Below are 11,985 nucleotides of genomic sequence, written 5' to 3' on the forward strand. Positions count from 1 at the left end.
GGCTCCTTTGACAAGCCTCCCTGCCCCGATCAAAGTGCGACACTCAGTGCATGTCCCGGCCCCACGCTCCCAAGCTTGAGTGTGGGAGTGGGGTAGAGAGTGGGGGAGGAAAAAGGAGAGAGGGGTGGGTACTGAATGACTTCGCTTTCACCTAGACTGCCCTTCGCCCAAGCCAGAAGAAAGCAAAGGGGAAAGGGCTGCAGGGTACATGATTTATTTTCACTTGAACATGGAAGGGAAGTCTCACACTCCCCCTTGCCCTTTCCAGGGGGAGTGTATTTTTATCAGCAACCCCTTTGCCATCCGCCCTGTGCGGGAGCAGGGAACTAGGCTGGCCTAGTCCTCTTACCTCAGACTCCCTTTCGGAGGGTTTGACCAAAGGGGGAAAAGGAAGGCGCCACACCAGGCAGAGGTTTCAAGCCATGGAATGGAGGAAAACGAGGCAGAGAGGAGCAGCACCAGAGGCCGGCAGAGAGTGGAAAGGGCCACAGCTTCTTTGTTTTTTAAAAATTCTATAATTTGGGAGAGGGTGGTGATTAGTTTCCAAAATACGCTTCAGAGTCCCACCTTCCACACAGCTCCCTCACTCAGCCCTTTGGTTTTTGCAGACAAAATGTAAGAGCCCTCAGAAAGCCAGAAGTACTGATGACCCCGCAATGCACCCGGAAGCAGTGTTCACTTCGATCCCCTACAAAGACTATGTTCTATAGACTTTGCTTCTCCCTCTACGTTTGTCTTACGGCTCAGTGGCAAGGTGGCTGTAGGCGCACATCAGGAGGAGGGGACGTGGCAAAGGGAAACAGGGGAAGCCCAGGCACGTGGGTGCAGGGAGGGGTGGGGAACACCGCTTCCATTTTCCTTTGTCTTTTCCTTTAAAAAAAAAAAAAAAAAAAAGGCAGGGGTGTGATTGGTCGGAAGGGTAGAGAACAAACCCCAGAACAGTATGTGAGCTCCAGAGGTGGGCGGGGGGAGCGGTCCCCCGAGAGGTGAGAGGTGAGAGGTGAGAGGGGAAAGGTCAGGGCAGTGCCTGCAGCATCAAGTTCCTCAGGAGTTTCTGCCGGCCCAGCTCGTAGTCCTCCTCGTCCACATTCACCAGCAGCTTGATGGCTTCGTGGCCCACAGCCTGCTTGAGGGAGTCTGTGATAAAGACACCTTTGAGCGCCTCTAGTAGCGAGCCGTTGATGTAGTCGCGCCAGAAGGCGTCGAGGTAGGTGAGCTCGGAGAACTTGATGTCACAGATGATGGAGCCCAGGTCCCGGGACTTGAGGATGGTGTTGGCCTGGTTGAAGCGCTCAAACTGCCGCTCCAGTGGGTCCTGCTTGTTCGAGAACACGTTGCCTTGCAGGGCGGTCTCGTGCTGGCAGTATTCGGCCCGAACCCGCAGTCTGATGTCTGTGGGGAAGAGAAGACACGCACAAGCGGTTGCGGAGGAGGCGCGCACAAGCGGGCGCGGGAGGCTGGAAGACCAGCGGAGGAGCAGAGCTGGGGGCGTCACCTGACAGCTTTCCCACCTCTCCCCCGGGACCAGTTCTTTTCCAAGACCTCTGAGATCCTCGCCTGAACACGCGAGTTTCCTTTAAACGGGCCAGGCCCGGGCCAGATCACTGCCATCCCTCACAAGGGGCACCCTGCTTCTAGGCAGTATGTTCCTGACAGGCACGAGTTCATTTAATTGTTTTCATTTTGTTTTTAATATATTTTTTAAATGCTTTACTTATTCTTGACAGACAAAGAGCATGAGTGGGGGAGGGGCAGACACACACACACACACACACACACACCTCAAAGCAGGCTCCAGGCTCTAAGCTGTCAGCACAGAGCCCGACGCCGGGGCGCAAACCCATGAACCTTGAGGTCATGACCTGAGCCGAAGTCCAAGGCTTAACCGACTAAGCCACCCAGCCGCTCCCAGGCACACGAGTTCATCTTAGTATTCGATCAAAACTTGGTCCGTCCTACAATAAGGATGTTGTAACAGCATCCCTTTGATCTCGTATTAACTAGAAAGACGTGAATTGGACTCTGCCACAAAGACAGAGGAATTCTCTCCCCACAGATGAGGCCGTTCAATCCCACTAGATCATTCAGCCATTCAGTGCGAGCCCCGCACTAAACAGCATAAACTGCCCGGGGTCTCAGTGCTTCTCTGTATCTCCCCCTCCCATCTGCTCCACCTCCAGAACCCTTAAACTTCCTCACCACATGTCTGCTTTTCCTTGGGGTCTGGTGTTACTGACTTCCGGCGTTTTCGCTGGCTCCCGAGTGTGGCTCTCCCTCGAGCTGGCCGCTTGCTACACATCTGAGGGCCCGAAGTGGGGCAGCACACCACAGGATAGTGGGGAGGCACTGGCCAGAGGGGAAAAGGGGAAAAAACACAGTAGGGGAAAAGTAGAAATACAAACCGATCTCTTGGAATGAGGACGGAATCACTTAAGACTTAGCACTAAAAGCCTACAGGACCTGAAAAGAGGACACACGATGTGGGGACAATCACAGGACGCAGGTGAAGCATTAACACCTCACCTAATTTTTATAGGGCTAGATGCTGGGGGGAGCGGGGCTGAGAGAGACCCAGTGCCCTTTCATGCAGGCTGGCGAGGCTGGAAAAATGACGAGTTTAGGGTCTTTTTTTTTTTTTTAAGTGAGCGCTATTCCCAAAATGGGACTTTACCTCACAACCCCAAGGTCAAGAGTGCATGCTCCGCTGACCGAGCCAGCCAGGAAAATTCAGAGGAGTTCCTATCTTCTTACCTGTTTTAGGGGATTGGGGAGGCCTCGGTTCTGGATCGCTGAGGGCTCTGGGGGTCACGTAGCGAATTGACGTCTCCTCCAGATACTTGTCTACAAGATCGGGGCACACTATAGGAGGGGAGGGGGTCCTTCAGGAAAAGATGCACCCCCGCCCCCGGTCCAACCCTCCCACGGGCCTCCTAAGTCCTCCTAGGTAGCCCCCGGGGCCATCGTCCCCTCCCACCCGGGCTCCTGTGCTGCCGGCTCCGGGCCTCCCACGACTGGTCCCCGGGCCCTGCGGTCTGGCCCCTCGTGCACCCTCACCGGCCCGTCTCCTCTTGAGGGTGACGTAGGGCAGCAGGTCGTGGCGAGTGATGATACGCAGCAGCTGCAGCACCTGGCGGAAGTTACTCTCATCACAGCGGCCCTGGCGCTCCAAGGCCAGCAAGAAGTCACGTCCGTTTCGGATGAGGCCACGCTCGTGGTCATCGATGACATCGACAAAGAGGAAGGAAAGGACGCGCACGTCCCTGTGTGTCAGGTGGGCGCCCACGATGTCAAACATGCGGTGCAGGCTATAGAGCCCGTGCTCCTGCTCGCCGCGTTCTTCGGGCCACACCTGGCCAGCCCGCCGCTTCAGGCCCGCCATGCCGGGGGCTCAGGTGCGCGGCGCGGTCCAGAGTCCCCGCTCGGCGGCCGCGGGCCCCGCTACACTGCAGGGACGAGGAAACAGAGCCTGTGAGCCACCCGGTGGAAGAACTGGTCTTGTTCGCTCCCGTACCCCCAGTGCCTAACGCTGTGCCTGGCGCACGGCAACACTGAGGGTTTATCACGTTTTAAAAAGTGATTATTGCAAAATAAAGCCCGGAGCTCTCCACATCCAACGGCTGTTACCTTAAGTCCAGACCCTACTGGAGACACAGGGTCGCGTTCCCTGAGAGTGTTATATGCAACTTCAGGCTGCAGACTCAGCAGGAATTGCTGTTAGAGGTTACCCCGATTCTTCCCCTGCCCCCCAAATACTGCTTTTGGTCCCTTTGTGCTCTCCCTCCTACCCCCAACCATCTCACCTCTTAAAGGTAGGCAATCCTGAGAAAAGTAGAGAATTCACTTTCTTTTTTTAATGTTTATTTATTTTTGAGAGAGAGAGACAGAGTGTGAGCCAAGGAGGGTCAGAGAGAGAGAGGGAGACGCAGAATCAGACGCAGGCTCCAGGCTCTGAGCTGTCAGCACAGAGCCCGACGCGGGGCTCGAACTCACGGACCGCGAGATCGTGACCTGGCTGAAGTCGGACGCTTAACCGACTGAGCCACCCAGGCGCCCCAAGAATTCGCCCTTAACTAATATGGAAGCTGCGGGAGACAAACCTACAGACGGACAGTAGGGAAACTGAAAATCTTTAGATAAGACCTAGTTTTCATTCTGCCTGTATCATTAACAAGCTAGCTGTGTAGCTGTGTGACTTCAGGCAAGTCACCTCACTTCAAAGTCGCACTGTCCCCCATCTACAAAACATGAAGGAAAGTAGCTACTCCTCAGACTTGTTAAGAATCCAATTAGAAAATACATGCGAAACTGCTGGGGCGATGATTGTGAAAGAGATTGCAAAGAGATAAGCACCCCTGACCTCTGCAGCCCAGAGCCACCCCCTCCCCCAACCTTATCCTCATACTTCCTGCAATCCAACCAAGTTCAAAAGCCTAACTGCACAGGAGGCTAACCAATAATATTCACCCAAACTCACGGATTTACATCAACGAACATTACTACGTTGAGCACACTCGTGACCCTCCTGTGCCAGGTGAACTCACCAATGATGTTCACGCACCATTTGGATACATGCCCCTTCTACTCCTTCCTCGTGGTTGTCATTTCCCCACCCCCTCGCAATGACCCACAGCAGCCGACACTCGTTCTATAATTTGGCATTGTGGGTTTTTTTTTTTTAATATTTATTTATTTTGGAAGAGAGAGAGCACGAGAGAGAGAGAACGAGGAGAGGGGCAGAGAGGGAGACAGAGAATCCCAAGCAGGCTCCACGCTCAGCAAAGAGCCTGACGCGGGGTTTAATCTCACAGTCGTGATCGTGACCTGAGCCAAAATTGAGTCAGACGCTCACCCGACTGGGCCCCCCAGGCGCCCCCATAATTCAGTGTTTGGTTCACCAAGTTTCAGCATCAAGCTGGGTAATGTCAATGACCTGTGACCAAGCCTGAAGTCCACAGGCTTCCACATCCACACTTGTCACATACACGTGCTGCCCAATACTGTTCCACCAAACCACAGCTCCAATCACCTGATCCATTATATATTCCTATTGAAGCCACTTCTAAATATGTCTCCAATCACCTCCACCGCCACTGCCCTGCTTCAGGTCCTGATGATCCCTCACTTGGACTATGGCAACAGCCTCTCGAGGGCTCCCCTGCCCACCAATCTTAACCCACCTAAGTCCATCCCTCATATCCGGCTGAATTCGCTATCTAAAACGCACAACTGAGGAGCGCCTGGGTGGCTCAGTTGGTTAAGCGTCCGACTTCAGCTCAGGTCATGATCTTGCAGTCTGTGAGTTTGAGCCCTGTGTCAGGCTCATGCGGACAGCTCAGAGCCTGGAACCTGCTTTGGATTCTGTGTCTCTGTTTCTCTCTGCCTCTCTCCCACTCATGCTCTGTCTCTCTCTCTAACATAAACATTGAAAAAAACATTTTTTGGGGGGCGCCTGGGTGGCTCAGTCGGTTAAGCATCCAACTTCAGCTCAGGTCATGATCTCACAGTCCGTGAGTTCGAGCCCGGCATCAGGCTCTGTGCTGACAGCTCAGAGCCTGGAGCCTGCTTCAGATTGTGTCTCCCTCTCTCTCTGCCCCTCCTCTGCTCACGCTCTGTCTCAAAAATAAATAAAAACATTAAAAAACCCCACATTTTTAAAAATAAAATGCACAACTGACTACATCGCTTTTCTGCTTAAGACCTATCTACAGCCCCCTCCTTACCTAGAACACTCCAGACTCCTCACACCACACACCAAGCCTTCTGAGATCAGGCCCTGCCTACCTTTTCAACCTCATAACCCACTTTTGATTCTCTACCGTTATCAGTTTGTTTATAACTCACATACAGCAGGCAGTTCATTTCTCTGTCCCTTTCTTCAGGCTACTGCCATTGCCTGAGTGCCCCTCTCCCTCCTCTGTACCCTACCCCCCATACCACTCCTCTTTTTCACATGGCTAACTCCTACTCGTCCTTTACGAGTCAGCTCAGATACCATCTTCAAATTCATTCTCCACACCTCCATGCTGGGATACGTAATCCTCTTCTGTGCTCCTATGGAACATCATGCGTATTTCTTTTAAGCCCCATTTGTGTATTTATCACCCCAGCCCATCTTAAGCAACTTGCGGACATGGACTAAGTCACATTCACCTTTATATTCTCAGTGCCTAGCAATGCATAGAGGTTGGTACACAGTACTCACAACCTACTGAACCGAGCTTAGTCTCCAAGATATCATCAAAAGCAGCATCAATTAAGAAACAAACCCACACAGGGGCGCCTGGGTGGCTCAGTCGGTTGAGCGTCTGACTTCGGTTCAGGTCAAGAGCTCGCAGTTCGTGAGGTCGAGCCCCACGTCGGGCTCTGTGCTGACAGCTCGGAGCCTGGAGCCTGCTTCGGATTCTGTGTCTCCTTCTCTCTCCACCTCTCCCCCACTTGCAGTCTGTGTCTCTCTCTCTCAAAAATAAATTTAAAAATTAAAAAAAAAACAAAAACAGATACACACAGCCTGGTTACCACGCATACACTCTAGCTAGCCGCAGCCTCCCCTACGCTGTGTGGAACCACCCATACCACGGCACCCTAGTAAGCAAGAAGATTGGTGGTCCCCTTTTATACACCGAGACACTGAGGCTAAGTTACAAAAGAGAATAAGGCGCGCCAGGGTGGCTCAGTCGGTTAAGTGACCGTCCGACTCTGGATTTCAGGTCAGGTCATGATCCCACGGTTTGATCAAGCCCCGGGTCAGGCTCTGCGCTGACAGGATGGAACCTGCTTGGGAGTCTCTCTGCCTCTCCCCTGCTCACAGTGTGTGTGTGTGTATGCCCTCTCTCGCAAAATAAAGTTTACAAGAGAGAGAGAATAAAATAAGCCACTTCCAAAGAGCCAAGTTGATGGGGTCTTAGAAAAATGCAGAGCAAGTGAACCCAATCCTCCCTTCCTCAAGAACCTAAAAGGGAAGCAGAGACTCATACCCGTAAGAAAAGGGGAGCTCCATCCCGCACTCACTCAGCCCCCAAACATCGGTTTGATATACGGACAAGAAATATGGCTCACAGCTACTTAGGAGAGCCCAGATGCCCCCCACCCCCCACTCGCCTGCTGAGCATGGGAACAGCTGAGAAAACAGCTACCCAACTACGGGTCGTTTTCTCTGTATCTTCCTCTCACCTGTTGTACTTACTGGGTACAAATGGGGGCGGGGTGGGGGGGGCTGCTGAAGGAAAGTAACTCCTTGCTCATAGCAGGCAACCTGAGAAAACCGAGCCTCCTTAGGCGTCTCCCTGTTCCCTGTCCCACCTGTTCCTCTTGGCCAGCTGCTGATTATGAGGATCTCAGAAAAAGCAGATGGGCAGGTTTCACATTCAACCAACCCTAAGAGCAGGTTGCTAGAGAGCTCCCTAATTCAAAGTGTTCTGACTTTAAGTCCCCGGAAATGAAGAAATATGGTCCCTACATACCTCGCCCCTGGAAAATGAGGCAAAATGCAGGAAAGCATTATGGTCCTAATTATTATATATCAATGGATGCAATTCTGTAATAGACCTCAGTCCTCTAAGGGTTAACTCCCTAGACAGAAGGGAAGAAACAGCCACCTTAAGTCCTAGACCCCAGGCTGGATCATTCAAAGTGCCAGGAATTATCAGCGCTTCTAGGTCAGTGGTTCTCAACCACGGAGGACGCTGTCCCCCCCCCCCCCCCCCGACATCTGGCGATGTCTGGAGACATTTCAGACTGTTATGACTGGAAGGGGTAAAGGACTGTGCCAGTGGCATGCAGTGAGTAGAGGCCACGGATGTCCCTAAACATCTTAGAATGCCCAGAAGAGCCCCCACAACAAACAATTATCCAACCCCAAATGTCAATAATGCTGAGGATGAGAAACCCTGTTCTCGATGGACCATGACACAAAGGGGCCAAAGAAGAGAGACAGTATGTCACCTTCCCCCCTAGATCTAGAGACGGAAGCCATTGGGTCCCTCTGACCCAAACCCATCGAACAGTATTTCAGAAGAAAAGCAAAGCCGGTCAGACATAGACTATAAACTCATAAGTCCAACGAACCCGAAGGAGTCCCACCCACTCCAACCCTGGCTTCTCTAACACTTGCGGCTGCCATTCAGGTGAGCAGCAAGTGGTGGGCCTACACTGTCTTCGGCCCCATCCCAGGAGATCGAACGTGACCCAGTTCAATCTGGATCTCTATGAAGAGAAGAGAAATGCCATCCTCTGCAAGACAAACAAAAAGGATCCTGCCCTCAGGCCTCACAGCCACCTTTCAAGTCCTGAACCTAGAGTTGCAGACCCTTTCTTATTTGACTGCTGATCAGACCTCCTGCTTAGTCTATGAAGCAAAACGTAGAAGAGGCTAGAGTTTCCCAAGGCCGTGTCCTTGAGAACTGTCAGGAGGCTGACGGGCAAGCTAATACGCAGCCCCCCCCACCCCACTTAATTATCATCTGGGATGGTGAGTTCACTCAGTTAGCAATCCAGACGGGGTTCCAAGAATCGATCTAACTTCAGTGCTGAAAGAACATGCCCAACTTCCTCTTAAACCAAAATATACTCGGCTTTCTGTGGCAGTGAAGCTTGGGAACACAGCTTAAATTATACAGAGATCCTAGAGATATCAGAGTCGTGAGGAGAACGTACCCCCTCTGAACAACAGAATTAAGAGACCTTCTGAGTCCCGGTATCTGAAATATTGCCAGATAACAAGAAACAGACCAAACACTCCGCTCAACGAGAGTCCTGATCCCGCGGGCTGCTTCGAGTCCACTTGAGAACCTAACAGGGGTCCCCCCGCTACAGTTCCCCAAGAATAATTCTTTATTCCGAGGAACTGCCACATTTCCTGGAGCTGTAGTTTTCTGCTAGTTCGTTTTCTTTAGGGAGGCCCAAGCCAGCCCAGGGCCAACAGACCGTGCCTATATACCTACAGAATTGTCTATCTGGTTTCTACTTCCAGGCAAACTCTAGTCTCATCCCAACCAGGAATGACATCCGTATTTTTTGAGGTACTTGGCTCTCTCAGAAGCCCTTAGAGGACAGTCACGTGGACGAAACAAAAAAGAATGATCTCTTGAAAGGAAGACGCAACTCTGGTATCATCGCAACAAGGATGGCATCTGTATTTTCGTAGAGCTAGAGGTATTTGACTCTCGCCGAAGCCCTGAGGGACGAAAGTCATGTGGAAGAACTAAAAGAGTGAGGTCTTGAAAGTTGGAATGAAAACAGCATGGAGAAGCCTGAAGAGTGCAGAAAGAGCTTTCCTGCTGGTGGGATAGGGAAAATGTAACCAAATATCTGGAAGTCAGAATTACACAGTATGTTTTCCAAAGGAAGATTCCAGGAGCCCTGAACAACGAAAAAACAAAGGTGAGGTGCCTCAGCAGCCCTCCAAGAGTAACATTCAGAGACACTGTACTAGAGTACTAGTTCCGTATGTTAAAAAAAAAAAATGTGTTTCTCGGAGCTCACCAAGAAGAGTAGATAATGACAAACCAAAGCTGGGGGCTGGCCCCCCAAACACCTGCTTTCTGCTCTCCTTTTCCTCCCACCAATTTCCAGTTACCCAGAGACACAGTGACTGCAACAGGTCTTATGCACTCAGCTGGGTAGGTGAAAACACACGTTCCCTGGCCTCGAGCCCCTTACTGGGCTCAACCCCAATGCATTTCTCTTGCCATTCCCATCCCCTTCCATTGTTCAAACAACAACAACAACAACAACAAACCATAGAAAGTTCCAGACTTACCTTTGCAAGAAACTTAATTTCCCAGGTCTCTTCCTAGCACAAGGTTGGAAGCCAGCAGCAAAACAAAAACAAATGAGGGGGAAAGAGTCAATTTTCAAGCGTGATTTTGAAACATCAAAGGCCCAAAGAATTAGTCAGTCCCAGTTCCAAAAATACACAGACACACCTAAAGCCATTTCGATTAAAATGACCCACTGTGAGCTAAAGGGGAGAACTCACTCCCAACCAAGTCCCCAGGCCTCCCTAACGCTCTACTGGCCAATTCACGAAACAATACCAACTCCCAGAATTTCCAGCCTGGGTGGCTCATGGCAAGAAAGGTCCCAAATTCAACAACTCGCGGGAAAACCAATCATCCTCTGATACCTTCTCACCCGACTCCTCGATGCCTTATGAGACCCACGTATTTCGTTACATTTTTGTTACATTTTAACACTGACTTTCAACTTTAGGGAGAACTGGAGACAGGGAAATGATTACAGCCAAAGAAGGCACTTTCTATCCCTTCGCTTATCAGACCAGAGCTAGCCTCCAAATTCTGTCTTCACCCTTTCCCTTTACACACAGTGAAAACAAAATATCCACTGAGGCCCGGCTTCCTGATACATCTACATTTCACCAGGGAACCTTTCCTATATGTGAACGCTGACCCCTCCCTCTTAGCACTTAAACAGAAAAAAAAGAAAAAAAAAAAAAAAAGAAAAGTCTGGAAACTAAAGCAATCATTTAATTATCCAGGCTGCCCAGATGCCATCCTGTTTTCTGTTCCCTTTCTCAGACTTCCAGAGCCTCCACCCTGGCATGTAGGGCTCCAAACCAGCATGGCTGTTTCCCCATTCTTACACTGCTAATTGCTAGAAACTAGAAAAGTCCTTTACTCCTTCTACACTTCGGTGGCGGTGACACCGGCTTCCCCGTTCTCCCTTCTTTCCCTAACCAGGAAAAACAAGGGAGCAGTAAGTCAGGGAGCCTCTGGAAAGCAAATCCACTTGAACCCTCATCCGTTCTCCAAATTCCCTAATTCTCCCAATTCCCCATTTCTCCAAACCATTCCCTTCTGCCCTTCCCACCCTATTAAAAGCTAAAGGCCTGGCAACTAGAATTGGTTGCAACTGAGGCTGCTTAACTCTGCTCTCTCTTCCTTTCCACGGGGAAAGGGAAACCCCCAACCTCTATCCCCCGTGCAGCTCCACTGTCCTATCTCCCAGCCCATTCCCCTTCCTCCCAAACTTTCCTCTTAGTCTCTCACTTTCCCCATTACCTCGTCACACCGCCACGCTCTCCATGCCCCCCAATCTCCGTGCTCTCCTTTTCCACCCAAATGCTCCCCTAGGCCCTTCCCCCTCCCACCTCCAATTTCACACTTTCAAAACCGCCCCCCCACACGTCTGAAGTCCCCTCCTCACCCTCTCCCACCCCCTCCCAAGACCGCTCTCCAGAGTCCAGTCCCTCCCACCACATGCCACCAGCCTCTTCCCCTCCGCACCCTCGGCCGCTCCCTCCCGCGCCCACCGCCCTCAATCCGGCGGGATCGCAGCCTCACTCCCACCTCGGCCGCGCCAGCACCCCCGGCCGGGCCCGGCCCGGCCCTTGTTTACGCCCCTCCCCGCGCCCAATCCCCCGCCTCGCCCCTGCTCTCTCCCACAGTTGCCACCTCCCCCGCACGCCCCCTCGGCCGCTCCCCTCCCCCACCTCGCAGCGTCCCGTCACCTCCCTCTCTCGAGGTTCTCGGGCTGGACGTCGCCTCCGCCTCCCCCTCCACTTTCCTTCCCCTAGCCCTCCGCGGCCCCGCCCGGCCCCGCCCCGTCCCGCTCGCCTCCCCCTCCCCACCCCGCCGCCCCGCCGCCTCACTCTCGGCTCAGGCTCGGCGCCGCCATGTTGGATCCATCCGCGCCGCCCTCCCGCGCCGTCGCACGCCGCCGCATCCGGGCTCCGGCCGCCGCCGCCGCCGCCGCCGCGGGCGCGGAGGAGGCGGGGGGGGGGGGGGCGGCCGCGTCCGGAGCAGCGCCTCCCGGAACCTGGCCGGTTAGCGGCGGCTTCGAGACCATAGTGAGGCATGAGCCGGGGTGGCCATGCTAGGTGTGGGCAGCCTGGCAGCGGCATTAACCGGGGCGTGGATAGCTTCACTTTGGGTCGAGAGACTAGAGACTGGCAGCCATCTTGCTTTGGGGCAAGCGGGCAACGCAAGTTCTTCCCGACGGCGGCTTCAGGGCCGTCACGAGGAGGGA

At 52.8% G+C, this 11,985-nt stretch overlaps 1 protein-coding gene across 3 annotated transcripts; it reads right to left on the bottom strand.

Moving 5' to 3' along the window:
- Nucleotides 1-198: 198 nt before the first annotated feature.
- DEDD (death effector domain containing) lies at nt 199-11,733 on the bottom strand. Of its 3 annotated transcripts, none has more exons than XM_027048582.2 (6): nt 11,609-11,733; nt 9,758-9,790; nt 3,055-3,443; nt 2,752-2,859; nt 2,200-2,346; nt 199-1,392 (listed from the first exon to the last, which is right to left on the bottom strand). In XM_027048582.2, the coding sequence occupies exons 3-6, from the start codon at nt 3,377-3,379 to the stop codon at nt 1,016-1,018; spliced, it is 957 nt and encodes a 318-aa protein (XP_026904383.1). In that variant the 5' UTR covers nt 3,380-3,443; nt 9,758-9,790; nt 11,609-11,733; the 3' UTR covers nt 199-1,015. The 3 variants fall into 3 exon arrangements, with proteins under 3 accessions (XP_026904383.1, XP_026904385.1, XP_053065600.1); XM_027048584.2 differs by lacking the exon at nt 11,609-11,733 and adding an exon at nt 11,450-11,551; XM_053209625.1 differs by lacking the exon at nt 11,609-11,733 and adding an exon at nt 11,307-11,325.
- Between the last annotated feature and the right edge of the window lie 252 nt (nt 11,734-11,985).

The sequence above is a fragment of the Acinonyx jubatus genome, chromosome E4 (genome assembly GCF_027475565.1).
Source record: "Acinonyx jubatus isolate Ajub_Pintada_27869175 chromosome E4, VMU_Ajub_asm_v1.0, whole genome shotgun sequence".
NCBI classification, from domain to species: Eukaryota; Metazoa; Chordata; class Mammalia; order Carnivora; family Felidae; genus Acinonyx; species Acinonyx jubatus.

What these genes read in the sequence shown, in the direction of transcription:
- DEDD (XM_027048582.2), bottom strand. Translation starts at nt 3,379, where the DNA reads ATGGCGGGCCTGAAGCGGCGGGCTGGCCAGGTGTGGCCCGAAGAACGC. An exon ending in CCTCAAGAGGAGACGGGCCG is followed by an intron (nt 2,860 to 3,054) that starts GTGAGGGTGCAC and finishes CCCCTCCTATAG; the next exon opens with TGTGCCCCGATCTTGTAGAC. An exon ending in CAAGGAAAAGCAGACATGTG is followed by an intron (nt 1,393 to 2,199) that starts GTGAGGAAGTTT and finishes TCTTCCCCACAG; the next exon opens with ACATCAGACTGCGGGTTCGG.